The sequence below is a fragment of the Xiphias gladius genome, chromosome 12 (genome assembly GCF_016859285.1).
Source record: "Xiphias gladius isolate SHS-SW01 ecotype Sanya breed wild chromosome 12, ASM1685928v1, whole genome shotgun sequence".
Lineage (NCBI taxonomy): Eukaryota > Metazoa > Chordata > Actinopteri > Istiophoriformes > Xiphiidae > Xiphias > Xiphias gladius.
Window position 1 is genome coordinate 1,205,549 of NC_053411.1, and position 19,870 is coordinate 1,225,418.

General features: G+C 38.6%; 1 protein-coding gene across 2 annotated transcripts in view; it reads left to right on the plus strand.

The window, feature by feature from the left end:
* Positions 1 to 19,870, plus strand: part of peli3 (pellino E3 ubiquitin protein ligase family member 3) — a 38,845-nt gene that overhangs the window by 749 nt on the left and 18,226 nt on the right. Inside the window, exons 2-3 of one of the 2 annotated variants that reach the window (XM_040140557.1) lie at positions 2,911 to 3,013; positions 19,296 to 19,496. In XM_040140557.1, the coding sequence (XP_039996491.1) occupies positions 2,911 to 3,013; positions 19,296 to 19,496 (304 nt within the window). The remainder of the gene's footprint in view (positions 1 to 2,910; positions 3,014 to 19,295; positions 19,497 to 19,870) is intronic. The other variant, XM_040140558.1, reaches the window with a different exon arrangement.

Below are 19,870 nucleotides of genomic sequence, written 5' to 3' on the forward strand. Positions count from 1 at the left end.
TGTTTGCATAAACACATGTTGATTTTTTGGGAAATTGCTGTTAAGCACAACTTTCCCACAATTGTTGTATTATGGGGAACAAGCAACATATTTTAAAATACTCAAATTTTTGGAATAACAGTGGCATCAGCTTTGTCATACTTTTACGGATGAACGAGTTAATGTTTATATTTATGAAAACTTTGCATAAGTAAAAGGACTAGACAGAGGACATTTTGACATGCGACAGTGGGAAAAGCACAGGCGTAAATAAAGTGAATGATGGCTGAATTCCATCTAGCTGCTTCAGTTTCAGGGACCTGGTGTTGTTCATACTGGCTCAGTGTCACTCTGTCATGGCTTACTGAGAAACCTGTGCCTATCCCACTTGTCAAGTTTAAATGTCTGCTGAAAAAAGCCTTTTTCACAAAACAAAAAAACTTAATACAGTATATTATATAATGATAAGTAAATCTAAACATATTTCTCCTTTATGCTCATTTTGTCAGTTTCAAATATAATCAATATTTCAATTGCTGACAAAACAATTTCAGTACAAGGTTTCAGTACACCTCCAATGAGGAGAGATCTTGGACACCAAATATCAACACTGTAAATGGACTGAACAGAGCCAAATAGAGTTGATTGCATAGAGGAGAGAATTACGTTTTTTTAAAGCTGAGAAATAGTGTGTAGGGAAGTTTGAGGTCAGTTGTAGGATATTTTCAAATTATCTTCCAAATGGTTCTGATGGCAGATGCTTTTGTATATAGAAAACAAACTGATGTGAATGCCACCACATGGCACCAAAACAAGCTATGTTCAGCTTCTACACATACTGTAGGCTAGTGGCTTTCATCATGAGTTGGGTACACAGGAGTACCTTATTAAAAGGTAACAATCTTAATGTTCTATTGTATAAATAATGTTGACTATCATATAAATATCAGTGATTTTATTATTAGAGAATGAAATCAAATTCAGCATTTTCCATTCAAAGCCAGAACTGCTGCATGTAGCAAACTTCAATTATGACCAACTGGCAGCTACCAAGCATCTCACTGAGATTTGTTATAATGTTATACAGTACAGGACCACCTGACATTTATCAGTAAGCATTGTTGCCCGCCAAACTGTTTCACAACTAAAGTCAGCCATAAATATGAACATGCATTAAGATTTTACCCTGGTTATTTTACCAGGTGATTTTTTGTTTTTGTTTGTTTTTGTTTTATTCTCGACACAACTACTTTTTTCACATTTCAACAACCAAGTGCAACAAAATCACATCTTCCAGAGGAGACTGTCTAAAAATGTATGCCGTTATGCCCACATTGAAACAATATCCAACTCCACCTCTCTATGACTTTTTCGTTGTGCTTTCAAATTTTCCTGTTCGGAACACCTTTTTATTACCAACATGGTTGGACAACATTTTATAGGAACCATGCTAGCTTCTCTGTGAGGTTGTACTAAGGCATACCAATGAGCTAAATGCTAATATTAGCATGCTGACATGTTCACAATGACAATACTAACATGGTGATACTAAGCAGTTATAATGTTTACCACCATGTTAGTTTAATGTGTCAGACTTTGTGGAGAAACACCATAATATGAACCAAAGTATTGTACTTAGAGTGCATTTTCATGCATTCACCACGACCATTTACTACAAAAAAACAAACAAACACAAGACAAGACTGAGAATCTACAGCCATGTTAGCAGCTCTGTGCAGCTGTACGTAGACACAGCTATGATTTAAGCTAAATGCTAATGTCAGCATGCTAACATGCTCACAATGACAATGCTAACATGTTGATGTCTAGCAAGTAACATTTACCATTTTTTTCCAACTTAGTTTAGCGTGTTAGCATGCTATCACATGCTAATTAGCACCAAACAGAGTACAGATGATGGAAATATCATTAGTTTTGCAGGTATTTGGTCTAAAACCAAAGTATTGGACAAATAATATCTTTTAACCTGATGATGGCACTAGATGAAGAGTCAGAGGATCACCACAGTGAGTGATTAATTCATCCAAAGAGGAACATGTATCCATCCAATTGTTGTTCACTGAAAACCACAAATGTGATCCTCGTGGTGCCACAAGACAAAAAATTAGAGGATAAACACAGTTAGTCTTCATCCTCTGGGGACCGTGAAGATCTGAACCAAATTTATGGCACTCCATCAAATAATTGTTGAGATATTTCAGTCTGGACCAAAGTGTTGGGCCGACCAACTGACTGAGAGACTTAAAGAGACTTAATCAATATAGATACCTGACACTGATAAGTTCTTATAGCTTTTAAAGCCATTTATCTTTCAAATGGGCGGCTACAGCAGGCAAATGGGTTCGTGTCCATGGACCCCGCCCATTGTACGGGCGTTGCCATTACTTAGATTTATAAACCATTTATAAAAGGGGTTTTAATAGACAGAGGTCCCTAATTTTTTGTAATGGAGGAACGGGTATCACATCAGTCAGCTAAGAGAAGGTAGAGATGGATTTGGTCTCCAGTGAGTTAGAATACGTCTTCGAGTTATAAATGATGCCAATATAGGCCTATACATAACTGGATGAGCTCTTGAAGACACCACGTTCGGAATCCGAATTTACCAGGATCACATCAAGGCAATACAATATTCGTGCAACAATATTTTTTTTCTTTCTTAAGCCAGAGAGATAGAGAGAGCGAAGGGAGGAGAGAGAGAGAGAAAGAGAGGGAGAGAGAGAGAGAGGCGTGACATCGGGCTGTCTGCTCTTATAGTCCCGAGGAATGAACGTGTCTCAGTCTCCGATGAAACGTGAACGGATAAGCGGCGATGCTACTGCTCCAGATACCCGGCGCTTCCTCTTCTACTTCTCCTCCTTCTTCTTCTTCTTCTTCTACTATCCTATTCTCCGTCTTTACGTTTCCTAGGCCTTACGGGGACTGACAGAACCCGCACACGCACTATCATCCAGCAGAGGAATTACACACAGACCCGAGCCGGTCCCGAACCTCCATTGGCAAACATCAGCGGGTACGGGCCTGTTTATCTGATATGTCCCATCGCCTGTGTGTATGATAGCAGCTCAATCCATAAAAGATTAGATGGCAGGAGACGCCAGCTGGCCTGTTGTCTGCTTTATTGCTCTTCTAGGGAGATGATGGCGGTCAAAGTCACTTTATTTTTGGATGTTCACTTTATCACCTTTATTCAAGCTAGTCTTTATGAGGTAAATTCATTGGTAAGTGATGCCAAGAGCTTTTCAACGGATTTTGTTCTAATTAGCAGCATTGAGCCTTTTTATTATTTACCTCTACATCATTGTTGCTGCTATTTGTGTATGACAGGGAAATGTGTGTTTGTGCGTAAGCAGGGTTTGTGTGCGTACTGATACCTTCCGTATACAGTGTTAAGTGTGTTTTGTCTGTGCGGTGGCGTCCCCTGTGTACAAACCTATCCTGCATGCGCTTCAGAAATGGCACGATAGGCTCTTTATGTCGCCAGACATTGATGTTTATTTCCCAAAAAAGAGGAAAAAATAATACATTTTGTGTGGATGCTAATTTCTCCTTTTCCCTATTTCATGAGAATCATGTTTATGGCCAGATCCGGTGAGGTTACTACATTATCATGTCTTAATAGAGAGGAGAAGAAATGCTTGTCCATCCACACAGCATAGCTCTACAATCCACTGCAATCCGCACAGACAGAGCAGAAATAATAAGAGGAGAAAGAGGCCATGTTTGAATCCTCCTGGACCAGATATGAGGCATTTCTGGCGCATTAACATTTTCATGTAATATTTCCCAGCTTCTAGATGGTTCCAGGATGCTTACAGGAGGAGATTTGGTGGGATAGTTTGGGAAAATGGGCTCAAAATGGCTCACAACACAAAAAGTAGTTGCAGTGATGTGATGTTATTCATGACCCAACAATATTATAGTTTACTAATTAATGAGGCATATTTGTAGCTTGCTGGGGAATGACAGTTTGCTGACATGACAGTGGGCCCAAGACATACCCTTGGTCGTGATACTGTGTGTTGTAAAGGATAAATGCTGGTGCTGGTTGCAGGTATGTGAAGCCAAAATATGTAAAACTAAATGTCAGTCAATGTCACCCACCTCTGCATTAATGGATATGATGCCGTTTAGTCATTTATATTGAATGTAGAGATGTTCTATTTGCTGATTTATGTCTATAAAAAAGCCTTTAACCTGAAGGGATTTATGATTGACAAGTCTGGGGAACATTACAATTATTTAAAATTTTGCTCAGATATTAAGCATAAACATTTTAATGTATGAGTTTTTAAAAAAAGTCTCACTTTAAAGGCATTTATAGATGTTAGAAAAAAGAAATAACGCAATCTTACTCTTACAAATGAAAAGTTGCATTCATTGTCAATAAAACGCACCCTTCTTCAATTCAATATATTCCTAGTTTTTGCAGCTACAGCTTTACTTGGTCTGATATAACCAATAGCCAGTGTTGCTGATGTTAGCTTATGTTAGCAAATTTAAGATATATATATTGCTGTGTAACTTACATTACTGAGTCAGTTTGCTGACATGACTTTTCTGTACTTGTGTTACTGTTACATTATGTTTTCAGCATAAAACTGCCTGGCTAACTTTAAAGGTACCATGTTGTCAACAAATGCAGTTATATTTACAGTGAGTGTTTCTCACCAAAGCTTATTTTATGTCTTCCTGAGGTCTAACAAAAATGTTGAATGGACTCTGTTCCTCACAAAACATTTTAAAAAACCTCAGATTTTTACATCCATAGTTTGCTAGTCAGCAGTCTTCTTTTCTGCCCTTGCTGGTGAATTGTGATGTTTTTTTGGAGAGTTTCCAGCAAAGTTGATCAGTGGAATGGCACATCCCACCATATATGTATGTACTGTATGTATGTATTGCCAGCATCAGTACATATCACGCATTTTTGTGCATGTGCAAAGGTTACAATCAGAAAAAAGAAATATTCTAATAAAAACACTCCTCCAAAGTGATACTACTTTTCAGAAACTCCAAAGGGTACCTTTAATAGTCACCGACGCCCCTTAAAGTATTGTTTTTAGAAGCTTAACAGTGTGAATACTACTATTAGCAGTGCTATTAGTTATGGTTTTGAGTTATTGTAGTCATAGCAGCATTACTATTTGTAGTTGCAGTAACAGTATGTAATTGATAGTATCAGTAGTTGTAGCAGCAGCAGTTGCAGTATCAGTAGGTGAAGTATAGCATTAGCATCAGTAATACAGTAGTAGATGTAGTGGTAATATCACCGATTGTCGTAGTTTTATTAGTAAGAGTGCCAGCAATAGTAACAGTACTACCAGTACTGGTAGTACCTGTAGGTATCTGTTACCAGTCGTATTAATAGTAGTAGTAGTAATAGTAGTGGTATTACTACTACTAATATTAATAGAATATTAATATTAATATTATTAATATTAATATGTTATATATAATATTAAAGAACTTAACTACTATTAACCTAAGTGATAGGACAGGCAGTAGTAGCATATCCTTGGTAATGGCAGCAAAATTCCTAATTGTAGCGATACTAGACACATTGTCAGCAACTAATCAAATTAACAGGTAATCAGTAGTATTAGCCTTTTGTTAGCAGCAGTAGTAGTAATTTGATCAATAATAGTAACAGTGGTGGTATTGTGGGTATTAGTAGTAGCAGTTGGCCTAGTAGTTACAGAACCAGTAGCATTGAGAACCTCAAATATTTCAAATGAACTCAAATAGTAGATCATTATATAATTGGTAAGCTCCTGTGGCCATCATTGTGATACAGCTGTTTCTAGAAAAATCTTGCAACAGAGGAAAATCAGGTTGCAGAAAGCATTCATAAAACAGAAGTAGGAGCTATTATTAACTAAGTCTACTGTATGAGCACTGTCAAGAACTGGTTAAAAACATGTATAAACAGATACACAACAACAAACTGCCCAACATGGAGAGCATTTGATTCCCAAACTATAGTAAGTACACCCTGGCCTTATCAAAATGCATTAAGGTCTTTTAGACAAATACATGATGATCACAGTATCTGAAACCACAGCTTCAAACAAGAGATTTTATGTGTATGTGTGTGTTTTTGTGTGGCAGCAAGATGAGGTAACACAGTAGCAGCCCACCTGACAGGCTCTCAGAGAGCCTGGGGTCAAACTGAGAGGAGGTGAGCCTACAATAACAGAAAGGGGAGATTTAAAATAACACAAAAATAGTTTGAGTTGCTGGTAAAATGTTGTGAAGTGGTTCCTTGAGCTCTGGTTTAAACCTATTTCAAATTGAAGCCAAGTCACTTCAGGGTGGAAACGCTTTACTGAGGGAAAGGGAGTTCATCAGGATAAGAAAGGTACATTAGATACTGTCTAAGTGAAAAGATTGTCAGCACAGAAGTTGGATTTACATGTGAATGAGAATACTGTATCGATGCTCACCTACTGTATACTGGCCTTCTACTAAAAACCTGATATACTGATATACCTCATTTCCAACTGGTAATAACCTGCAACCTTTTATCTGCTTAAAGACATCTGATTTTGAATTTGCATCTTTGCATTTACAGCTAGCATTTCCAAGCATTCTTATTATCTAAATTCTGCCCACATCATAAATGGACTTCAATATGCAAATTAGGTAGGCAGTGCTGGCAGACTTTTCAACAGCCATGGTGCATCAGAGGTCAAGATAGGAAAAATGGGATACTTTCGAGGCACTTTTACAACATTTAAGGCAAGGGTCATGTGACCTGATGTTACAGTAGTTGACAACTACTTATACTGTAAGAAGGTAATCCGTGCCAGTGGAGAAACTTGTTAGCACTAGTGCTAGCTTTGGTACGCCCATTGGTCAATGATCCTCGCTTTGCACATTGTAGTGTTCCTTCAAGAAGCGGTGCACCTATATGAGCGTTGCTTATTTTTACTTTGCAGAGAAACTTCTTATCTGTACCTTTTTGACAGACAGCTGGAGATAGAAGGAAGAGGCAGAGTAAGGTGACCTTTCAACTTGTTGGGAGAACTTTTCTTAAGAACACATTGCTACAAAGTCCAACAGGTCAAGAAACGCAAGCAGTCAGACAATTAAATGAGTTGTAAACAAACCCTAGGTTACCCACACTTATTAGGAAGAGAAAACAAAGGAGAACAGTACAGTTATTACCCAAACTGCCTGTTGTAAAAATCCAACACAGTTTACAGACCAATGTCCTACTTCACCTTTGACCTACCACACTTGCCACTCTATTAGACAGCTCACAAGCTGTTTTCATACTTTATTTTGCATAGCAACAAGCATGATGTAACCATACGGTGTGCCACTGAGCCCATAGCTGAGCTTTGAGTTGTAAGATCTCAGCACCTGGCCAAATAATTGTTGAGGCATTTGTATCACAGACATCATGTCCCCACACCTTCGAGCTACAGGGCAACAGATATTATTATGGATACTAAATATCATCACAAAATCTCAGCATCACTCCAAAAATCATGATAGTGACCTTCAGGAAGCCATGATGGTGGTACATTGGTGTGGGTGGTATGTTATCTTTTCTGTCAGCTATTTGTTTGTCTCTTGTTGACTGCTTTTTTAAGGGATGAGAGGAGAGAACAAAGGTGAGGGTCTCAAACGTTTACTTTCACTTTCATCTCCACTCACAGGATTAGGCCTGTCTACAACTAAGGTCATGTGACTTGGCTTTCTGTGATATTCAGGTAGACCTGATGAGTGCTACAAGTGCACTCTCTGTGTCTCTGTCTCTCTCTGTATGAACATTTCCAAGTCTTGTTCGTTCTTGCTCTTTTTCCTCATTTTGTATGGCCTTATTACATCCCAGACAGCAGGGCTATTTGGGAGCAGACAGGACTGCAGGACACATACTCCATCACAGCAGCAGCCAGACACACACACACACACACAAATATGTCACCGTTGCTAGCTACATAATACTAGATGGGTTTTTCATCATGGAGAGAAACTTCTGGATTATGTAAATTATGCGTTGAGCATACAGATTAAAGATAGCTCTAGTTTATGTTCAGTGCTAATTATCAAATGTGAGCATGTTAACATGCTAAACTAAGATGGTGAACATGGTAAACATACCTGCCATCAGTATGTTAACATCGTCATTGCGAGCATGCCAGCATGCTGACATTAGCATTTAGCTCAAGGTACTGCTGTGCCAAAGGACAGCCTCACAAAGCTGCTAATATGGCTGTAGACTCAGTCTTGTTAACTGAGTCCCAGTAGAATCAGTGAGCAGAGTTAAAGAATTCAGAGATGCACAAAATTTATTTCCTCCATTATTCTCAAAGGCAAATTTGTGTCATCATAACTTCAACTTTTAATGCCAGAAAGGTAGACATTAAACTAAAAGGCTCCAGGGTAGGTATGTCAAGTCACATGACCAACAGTAATGACCGGTAATGACCATATGTCATTACCGCACAGCCAATCAACATCGCACTCGCGATTTACTTTGCCTCGTGGTATTCTTTTGGTTACATCTCTGGACTTTGCTGACCTCTGTAAAAATGATCCTGGTAACGTTACATAGCTGCCTTTTCGCCTCGTTTCTGTAATCCTTTCTTCTATGATTCTACCTATTTTCAGAGTTATAACCACAGAGAGATGCAGCACAGAATACCAATGTCTGATCAGACTGTAGGGCCTCTGGTTAAAGCAGTATTATGAGAGGGAGTGTTGTGACATGATGTAATAATATGGTCATGTTGTATTTATATAATTACCAATGTTACTGGAGTTAAAGTCTTATAGTGTAGTATCATCTGCTGTCTAAGTATTCATATTTAGAGATGTTTGTAACATCAGAGCCGCAGCATGAAAGACTGGAAAGGCTTAAAGGGAATGACACAGTTATCTCCATAATAGTGAACCATCAATAACATTATCAACATTATATCTTACTTTAGTTAGTTTAGTGCAGTTTAGCTTAGTGCACATCTACATAAAACTTAAGATTTAACTTGAAGTTATCATTGTAGAAACCTCTGTCACTCTGAGCTGATCATGACATATGTGCTGTTTAGTCATGTGACATGACGTACCTACTCCTACGTCTTGGAATCTAATTTCCACCTTGCCAGTATCCCATTGGACACTTACTGTGGCGGTCAGTGTATTTGGGGTCAAAGTTAGATTAAGTTGAACTGCGGCAGCAAGACCTTGTGGAAAATCAGGACAGTGCTCACTCAGCAACGGTACTATGGTGCAGCCACTGTCTGCCTTGGAAATAATGGCTTTGCTGTGTGCATTGTAGAACTTGTGAATTTGGTGTGAAAGTTAAGATTGCATTAGCACTGCATCATAAAACACTCTTTTCATGAAAGCTGGAAACTATTTTGTTTAACACCAACTAAACAGTACTCAGCGACATATCCATCCCACAAACCTAATTCCCAGTTGACACAGAAGGTGCAATAGTTGCTAACAGCAGTTGATTAATTTTTTTTAGTGAAGAATAATATCAATTTAAAGGCACACATTATGGATTCTACACATGTTCAGTTTTGCTAGTCATGGGAAGTACTGTACAGCCTGAGAACAATTGCATACAATCTTCTCCCTACAGCTTTCTAAAGTCTGACAAAATATACATATATTATATATTATATGTAAAATGCATAACATAAAATATGGTATCTCAGTTTCAGCTTGAGACTATAAATTTATAAGAGAAAGTCTATGTTACAAACTGCGAATTTACAGTGTGAAATACATGGACATTTATTAGACAGAGAGGGTCTAATAAAAGAGTCAAGTGATTTGGGGTCCCATTCTAAGGTCTAAAAGTCAGGATTAAACTGTGTTGCATCACTTTTACCATTCTTATATACAATACAGGAGCACCCTTACAACAGTTATTTTACCAGCTACATTGATCTCATCCACACCACAATTTCATCATCCACAATTTTTGTCTCCATTTTGCATAGATATACTGTAGCTACGCAACCCTAAGTAGCTATAGTATGGAGGACGATGATGTCCCCGGTATTAGTCCCACCAACAAAGCTCTGACTGGTCAACACCAGACCTTGAATATTTGGGGGGGAAAAAAATGGAAAAAAGTGAATTCTGGATTGGGTAGTGGGGGAGGGTAACACGACCGTTCACAACAGTGGTTTGTAGGATTTGTACCATATCCTGAAGTTTTACATAATGTGTAGCAGACATGCTCTGTGAATCTCTCAGATGCTTTAAAATATGAAACAGAAACACAAACAATTTGTTTATGAATTGCTGTTTCATACTGTTAAATGTTTGTTTAAAAATACATCTGCCCTTGCATCTGCTATTATTAGTATCCATTCATCCATCCATCCATTAGCTATGGGTGGAGGTTAGGGTTAGGCTTATCCTCAAATGATAAGCGGTATAGTTTAAGGGGGGGCTGGAATTAATCCCAGCTGACATTGGACGAGAGGCAGGGTACACACTGGACAGGTCAACAGTCAATCACAGGGCTGACATATAGCGACAACAACCATTCACACTCATATTCACACCTATGGAAATTTAGAGTCACCAGTTATCTTAACCTGCAAGTCTTTGGACTGTGCTGGAGTACCTGGAGGAAACCCACACAGGTACAGGGAGAACATGCTAATTCTACAGAGAAGGGCCCTGGCCAAACCAGCGTTCGAACCCTGTGAGGCAACAGTGCTAGCCACTGCACCACCATGCGTCCCTTACTATTATTATTATTATTATTATTATTATTATTATTAATAATAATAATAATAATAATAATAATAATAATAAACCAAACAATCATGCCTTCTATATGACTTGCCAACCAAAAGCACTAAACAGTTCAAAATTTTTATTGAAACAGGTTGGAAAGGAGAAATAGTGTGACGAGCTCTGTCATGAGGTCATTATTCACTGCAGAGTTCATTTGTCAGTTGTAGTATATTTAGCTCTCTGTTCATTGGTTTCTGGAAAAGACAAATGTGACTCTTCCTTTACCTCTCTCTTTCCTCTTTTTTTCTCTCCCACACACTCAATACAGATTTGCCCTTCCCCTTGAGTAGGCGGTTAGAGAGTGAATGATGTGAGTGAAGGAGAGGGAAGCCAGAAAAAGAAAAGAAGACCACAAATGTCAAAGAAAAACAGGATGGACAGAATGCTGAGCTGCAATATCAAAACCATTGATAGTATATATACAGTTTTACAGAGATAACGTTTTGCTTGTTTGCCAACAAAAAAAAGTCATGCTACTAAGAAAATGTGAAAATGATCACATTTAAAAGGGCTCAACATGTGTCACCGGTATTTTCCAAACTCAATTGCTTATATTGAAGTAATTATTATTTTTGTTTTCAGTTAATGTTTCAGTTATTTTTTTGAATAGCCAATTAATCCTTTGTTCCATAAAAGGTCGAAATAAAGTGAAAAATGCTTATGAAATTTTCCCAGAGCCCAAGGTGACATCAATAAATAGCCCATTTGTTTATGCAACAGTCCAAAACCCAAATATTGAATTTACAATTAGAAAATCAGCAGATCCTCCTATTGGAAAAGATGGATCCAGTTAATGCATTTTTAATTGATAAATGTGGTTATATTCAGTCTAAGTTATGCCACTTAGAAATGCCATTATTTGGTAGGTTTTACGCAGTTTTAAATTATTTGGATGCATTACCTTTACTGTGTTTCCACAAGTTTTCAACACAAAACAAATAAAAATGAATAGAGGACACTGCAATGTTGTCCAAAATGAGGGAATCTATCATATTAGCTCTGGTGCACCACGCTGTTTTATTTAACCTTTTTCTGCTCCACAAAGTTTGCAAGTTATGACATAGGGGTAAATGGTATTAACATGTCTCTTTATCATTTTTTGTCTTAGCTCTGTGTCTGGTTAGCGACCAGGCTAGCAAGCCTTCTGACTGGCATGTAGCAAGCTTGGCAAGCAAGCTATTGTAGCTAACTACCTCTAACATGGTACTGGTTAGCATCGCAGCTACAGTAGCTCACCAACTAGCCTCGCAAGTCATCATTAAGCTTCCAGGACCACCCATTTCACAGGGACACATGAATGAATCTTGCAGTGCCACTTTCTGGTGCTTTAAGACACCAGGGGCCTCATTTATAACCTTTGCGTATGCACAAAACGGGCCTGAAAGAACCGTACGCCACTTCACATGCAAAAGTTGGGGTATATAAAAACAAACTTAATGGGAGAATGTGTGCACATGTACGGAAAATCTGACCCATGTCTGCAAAAATTTTGGAGAGGGGAAATTTGTGATGCAATGTGAGGTGGTGAATTGAAGCCAGGTTTTAGAAATTGAATGTGAGAAGCATCATTATACATAATAATGCCTTTCACACATTTAATTTCATTTCACAACACAAGTTACTTATAGATCTCGATATCATAAACATTCAAACCACCAGTGTTATTTGTGCTCGTGCTTGTGAGCCATAACTATTCCATGAGCACCTTTCAATCGTAAAAAATATAAGCCAACTGAAATCGCAAATCAAATTTCGCTCAATATTTCATCAGCACTGTCTCACCATCACATTCCCCACTCCAGAGGAGGAGAGCGCTGGACTGTCTGCTGCTGATACTTGCGGTCAGTTGTGGAGTGCACTGCATCTGTTGAAATGTTAAGATGATGCCGGGATTTGGCATCTAGCGGGATTCAGGAAAGTCAGGCTTCTGCTTTTTCCTGATATTAAGGGTGAATATAGGGTGAGTCCTTTTAACCTCAACCACGTGAACAAGGCTAAGTAATTAAATTATCATCATCATTGTAGAAATCCAAGATAATATCACATAGCATTAAAGAACTGCAGAACAGAGCGTTAATAGTTTTTAATAATATCTTCTAAAAATCTGTGCATACTGCATATCAAGTAGTACGAATTTAGTTTTCATATAGTTTGTGTGTGTAAAATCACTGCAATGAACACGGCTGTGCTGTCAGGCACGCAGAACACACAAGAAAGACAGCGATGGCCGCCACACACACACTGCCTTCTCCAGCCACCTCACCCGACACCCCCTTCATTTATAATTAACTGTGACAATGAGAGAAACACCTGTATGCTGGATATTGAAGTTAAATACAGCATTTATTATGTTTTTTTTATACATTTAGCGTGTGATTTCATCAGCTATGTACATGTCTATAGCCTATAGATGCTTAACAAAGACCAAGAATTGAGCTTTGGTGTCTCTGTGCCTGTGTCGCTGGCCGGTCCATACTGTGACGGTGTAAAACAAAGCATTCAAGGTACCCACCTCCATGTCTGATCACTTTTTTTATTCTGGGAAATTGTCCTGTTTTTTATATTAATAGCTGCTGCAGCCATCAACCCTCAGACTTTGTTTTGTTTGTAACACTGCCTCCATTCTCCACAGGAATAATATGTATATCAAAGTTCATCAGGAATTTGCTTTGACCATATGCGGTGAACTGTAGGATTGTTTGGGAGGAGCATGAAGCTTGCCAAAGTGCGCACATTTTCAAGCTGATTGTGATTTATAAAGGGAAATTGTGTGGAGGTGTTCGTGCGCACAGTTTTATAAGTCTGATTACTTTTTTGCGTACGCCATTTCTAGCTTTTGTGCTCACGTTCACTTTTAGTATAGGTCCTACGCACTGTTATAGAAATGAGGCACCAGATTATTACCTGTAAAGATGTTATAACTTAGCATGTAAAGAAGTCTTACGTGATAACAAGACACCTGACCAAGTAGCTTGCAATACAGTTTTGCAGTGTGTTATGTGATGTGATGTTCCTTTGTAGTGTTGTATGTAGTCATGATTGTAATCCCATGTGGTGACTAGTGTTTTTACTGAGATGACTGTTAGAACATTAGAAAACTATCTGGATGTGGTTTATTACAAATTGGGCTATAAAAGGACTATTCCTATCTGTCAGGATAACCTGCAGGTTTGTTTACAACTTGTCTGATGATCTGACTTCTTTTTTGTCCAATCTGACTTATTTTTTGTGATGTCACTAAAATCCCAGATTTCAGCAATTAAAGAAAAACAGTTAATTACATCTCAGGTTTTATTTTCATAGCTCTAGCCATCAGTTCTAGAAGTTATGATAAGAAAGCACTCAGCAAGATAATAAATTATTATTTTTTCTTTCTTTTTTAGATTTATTTTTCAATTCAAATACATTTTTCTAAGTTTTATTTTCATCTTTAGAGTTTGCACTATTATACCTTCAATTTTTAAAACCTTAATTGAGGGTTGTTGATGCATTAACAAATAATTAATTCAGTAAATTAAAGACAATAAAGTATATAACAAAAGAATGACACATTAAAATAATGAAAATAATTGATGATGCAGTGTGTATTGTGTTGTACATGGTTGTGTTGCATTGCCTTATATTGCATTGTAATGCAATTACAACAACGACTGTATGATTTGTTGTCTAGTGTTCGATATCGAGATACAAATCTTTGTGATATGTACAGTGGTGTTGTATTGTAATGTTGTGATACACAGTGTTATGTTGCGTGGTTCTGGTTGGTGTTTTTGCAGAGTTTACAGGGCAGTGTTATTTGCACTGTTATGTGTTGTGTAATACTGTGTGTGAGAGTGTGCTTAGCCTAAGCACCATCAGCAGTAGCACCTGTCAATCTTACCACAGACCCTCCAAGCCAATCCACTGTGCTCCTATGGACTGCCTTCCCATAATCTCTTTCTCTATTATTCTCTCCTTCCTTTGTCTTCCTTTGTCAGACAGCTTTTCTTTGTTTCACTCTTCTCTCTCTCATCCTCTCTCTCTGTCTCTCTCTCTCTCTCTTTCTCTCCACCCCCCAGGATAGGATGTGGCTGTCGGTTGATTAGAAAATGCATGGCACAGAACAGGCAATCCATCACCCTGCCAAAGCCCGCCACTTCCGCACATGCGCTTGCTGACACATACTCCCAAACACACACAAACAACCTCTACCTCTCTCTCCTCTTCCTCATTGCCCTCCTGTCTTCATCATCCCAACAGATACGTTCAAGGTTTGGTTTGTTTTTTTCCAGGAGACCAGCAGCGTCTGACATCTGCCCCTCCTTTAATTTAATTCCTTCACCTCTCCTTGCCCTTCAAATCCACTCCTCCTCCTCCTCCTTCTCATCAGCATCCACTCATTCACCCACAGCAGTCATGCCTCTTTTGCTTTTATAGATTATCCTCATGGTAATTTTACTTTGTTCATTTACAGTGGAGAGATTTAGAAAAGTACAAATCATCTTTATAGTGAATACCATTGCACTGGACTGAGGCCTTTCATCCACCCTCCATCATCTGCAAAGTAGGTAGTGAAAATCCGTACAGGTATGAAATAAACAGCTCTTGGTTTCAGATTGTTCTCAGAGCTCTTTTGTTTATACCTGTACAGATTTTTTTTGTATGACATACACGTTTTTTACACAACACTTGTACACAACCACAGTTTACAAACTGGCAAAATGGGTTGAGATTTTCAAGGAGTTGTGGTAATTCCAGAAGTAATCTCCACTACTGTAAATTTCCATTTCAAAGGTTTCTTGTAATCATATTCTCAGTGTTTCTCTTCCCAGAAGCATGAGAGTCTCATGGATTATTTAATAGATATACTGGATGTTACGGCTGTCAGTTTTAATTATCCAAATTTTACCTGTACCCTTCCACATCTTAAAGCAAAAATGTTAGTACCACTTAAATGGCCACATTTGAAGGCAGTAAGTGGCTTTTAGACGCTCTGAGCCAGTCAGACAAGCTCAACATTCAAAGTACACTGAGGCTTTTAGTGGCACAAGCAGCCAAATTTTAAGCTATTTGATTGACTGTACTGATTATACCAACATGCACCTTGGGGGCCGTAGTTAAATCCTCTTCATACACAGGCTTGTACCGTTTACTTTTTGTCTAAGAACCAGATATTTTCCAACGGCATTACCGACTGCAGGTACCTTTAGTACTAATGATTCAACCAGGAGAGTTGTGCAGTATGTCCATCCAAGCCTTGGAACTGTCAGTCCCCCAACACTGTCTACATTCAGGCAATGAACAGCAGTTTTATTTCTGGAACCCTGGATGCCCTAAAATACCCCCCCCCCCCCCCCCACTTCATAACTCTATGTAGCTAGGATCTCTGGTATCTGGTATCTGTTACCCTCAAAACCTTCAGATGAACTGTAGCTTGAAGGTGTGTAGCTGATTTCAGATACAGATGCACAGATTGATGCTATTCCTTTACACACCAAATAACAAGCGCTCCCAGAAATAGAAGCATTCCTTTCGCAGTTATACTGTCATCCCCGATATCATTCATAATTGTTTTGATGGAAATGCCTTTCAAATGCATCAGCGTTTTTGCATCAAATTAGTCCTTATGTTGGTCTACCATTCTTCAGCAGTTAAAATGTAGAATTCAGAGAATTACAAAAACTACTAATTCAGATAGGTGACTCCTTAATCTTTCCAAGACAAACCAATTTGCAGTGGTGTTGGGAAGATACATTTTAACATTTAGATTTTATGATGAGTCATTTTGAGACCATAAATACATATAAAATGAATGATACTTTTTTTAACAAAATTTCTTCTGTCAAGACTGAGAGGGAACTGGAAATTCCCCTCAAACAGCACAGCATTTTACCACCCAGAGGAAGCCCTCCCTTCACTTCTCATTTCTTCCCCTCTATCTTATTTTCTTCGCTCTCACCCCATTTGCTTCTGTCCATGCAGCCTCCCCTGAGTCCACTCTCCCTCCACCTCTGCATCACTACCAGCGCTCAATATCCAGCCAGGGCAACAGAGAGCCTGGGTAATGAAATGGCCACTGGCTGCCTGCATCTGCCTACTGCCATCCGTCATCTGATTATGAGGAGGTATTCTCCTCATCTGGCCTCTTTAGATGGCCAAAATTCAATAACATCTAATAATGACCATGCAGTTCACTTATGGGTAGTGAAATCTGTATGGGTTAGTTTTCTGTGGATGATGATCCCAAAGGACTTTTCCTTAATGCTAAAGCAAAAAAATAATACAAGAAGGAAGAGAAGAGCGTCCAAACTTGGGACAGTGTTTTCAGTATTATTACATTTACGTTCCCAGGATGGTTATCTAATCTGCTCGAAGGGAGAACAAAGCTTGTAGGGCTTTGTCATGCTTTTGCACTAGTAGCTTTCCACTATGTAGGTGGTGTCGCCCACTTTTGATTAATAATAGGCTTGAGCATTAAGAACTGGCTTAGATCCCATGTGCAGAGACAGGGACTGAGCTTTGTTTGACTTGTGTAAAATCAGTGTCAAAATATCCACATAGTGACTCAGTGGTAGAAATGATCCGTCTTTTTAGCAAATTATTCATATTTTGTCTACTCTCTTGACAGTTTCATAACGCTTGTCATTGGACATTTTGTTGGTGTATTACAGATTTCTCTTATCAAAAAATTGTATGTTGAGTCCAGTGTGTTTTAATGAGGACCATAGGTTAATTTGTCAGGGTTGCAATTGAAAGCTTTGAAATGCCATTATCATAAATGAAGGGAAAGAAGAAATGAAAGGCAGTAATAGTGAACCTGCTCCACCTCTCTGTTTGGTGGCCGCTGCTCAGAGAAAGGTTGCATGCCTCCTGGGCTTTGTTAAGAATCTCAGTTAAGGCAGTTTGTCAATTGATGGTTATCTGGTTGTTAACTTTAAGAGCCTGTGAAGAGGACATGCTCTCTTGTTTCCAGTACTCCTTCTTTCTGGGCTCCATATCACTCACCAGGAGCCATGAAGTGTAATTCATCACCACGAGTAAAATGGCACAGCTTATCACATGAATTACAAAGTATTAACAGGATTCATAAATGCAGCTATCAGTTTATGTGGCTTTTTGGAAAAAGCTTAATCACTTTTGCCCATCCAATCCTATTAGGATGGGCCAGCTGTGCTGTAAAGGCTCTTGGTCAGCAAACAGAAAACACTTCAGTTGCATAAAGAGGATGACAATTACCAGAAGAGTCAACGTCACAAAGACTGAAGCTGGTCACCAATTCTGTGCTGTAGTAATAACACACATTCAGCAAGTTACTCCTGAATTAGATTTTATTTCTATTTGGTTTTTTAAAATGGAAGACTGAAGAGCTGTAAATGAGTGGCTTTGCATCAGAGCCTGATATAACAGCATGGCTAGGTGATCGCATCATTGGATTCATTGTAAACATCCTGCGCTCAAATGACAAATAAAATCAAGTGCTGAATCAGTTCAGTTAGCAGACTTGGTATTTTTACATTTTACAAACTGTGGCTAGTTATTTCATTCATTTGCAGATTTGGTATGCATACCAATCTGCAAAATGAATATATGTACTTACCATGTATACAGACATATATACAGATGTTTATAATACTGTAATCGATGTTTTTCCTCATCTTTGACACATGATTTTTTGCTTACAATCTAATGTTGAAATTGTTGACTTGGGTGTACATTTCTGTATAACCACCAAGTGGTATCCCATTTTACCCATATTTATCATTAAACAAATTTCACTTAGAGGTCAGTCAAGGAATTGACTATTTATAGAAAATTGTTATGCTGTTATATTTGGTGGAAAAAGCTCTGCTCTTTGAGGGAGCTTTGAACAATCTGAACAGCAACAAGAATTCTGCATGAAAAACAAAATACCTGTTAATAAATATATACATACAAATTAGATTATATTTAAATCAGCAATACCAAAAATAAAGCACTCAAGATTTGGATGTTGGTAGTCAGCTGGCAGCCAAACAGCTGATGAATGAGCAAGTGACTGTAAAACATGAATGAAACAGCAGATGCCAATCGGCTAATGCAGGCACTGATGCCAACACCTTCTCCAATACTCTGTTTGGTGATCTTAAGATCTGTTCAGACAGAAAGCAAGGCTAATTTTCACCCTTAATCATATGAATATGACTGCATAACTATTTTTGCAGTCTGTTTATTTGCCCCAAATAAACCTATGTACATACTGAGTGGACCATGTTTGGAGTGTCTGTTCAATCACAAGTATCTCCAGTTGATTCTGTTATTTTCCTCCAGTTACGAGCCCCCATGCTATTGTAGATCCTGGCATATCATAGGATTATTTGTATACAGCCTAGAGTTTGAAAAGAGCTCTTTTATTTACAAGGGACACATGGTATGTGACCACATACCAAAAACTTTTTGTACTTTTTTCAGCAATCATCCTGTGTTTTATTGCATGTTATTTTTTAGCATTGAAATGAGATTTCTTCATTGGTAACACATGATTTTCTCTTTCTTTCCGTCCCTAGCAGCGAGCCCCAGTTGTGGCCGGTGGGCATGGTTTTGGAGGGTAGCTCAGAGGCGCTGTGTCCCCCCCCATCTCTGGAGCTGCGCCCATCCTGCAACAAGAGCCAGTCCTCGCCTCCTTTGAGTACAAGCTCACAGCCCAATGACGGAGTCTTCCCTGAGGAAAAGGAGCCCATCAAGTACGGCGAGCTCATCGTCTTAGGGTAAGATACTAAAATGTCTCTGCTGCTGTATATTGTACTTTTACTACTGCTCTACTTGTGATATGCATGAGTATGTTATACCGTAGGTTCTCAGTCGTCCACTAGATTCCTAATCTCTGGTACCCGAACCAGGACCCCAATCAAGCTGGGTCCTGTTGTATTTCTGTGGGTCTCAGGTCTATGTGTGTTCTTGGGTTCCCTTTGGAAGAGGTCTCTATTTTTCAAAATTAAATCAGGCACTTTGGATCCAGGTAGGTTTTCCACAGTTCTGTTTTAGATCTCATTCAAAGGTCTTTAGTGTGAATGTGGCTTTTAAATTCAGTGAAGAACTACATTAGAAGAGCATATTTTACAATCTCAAGTACTGCGCTCTC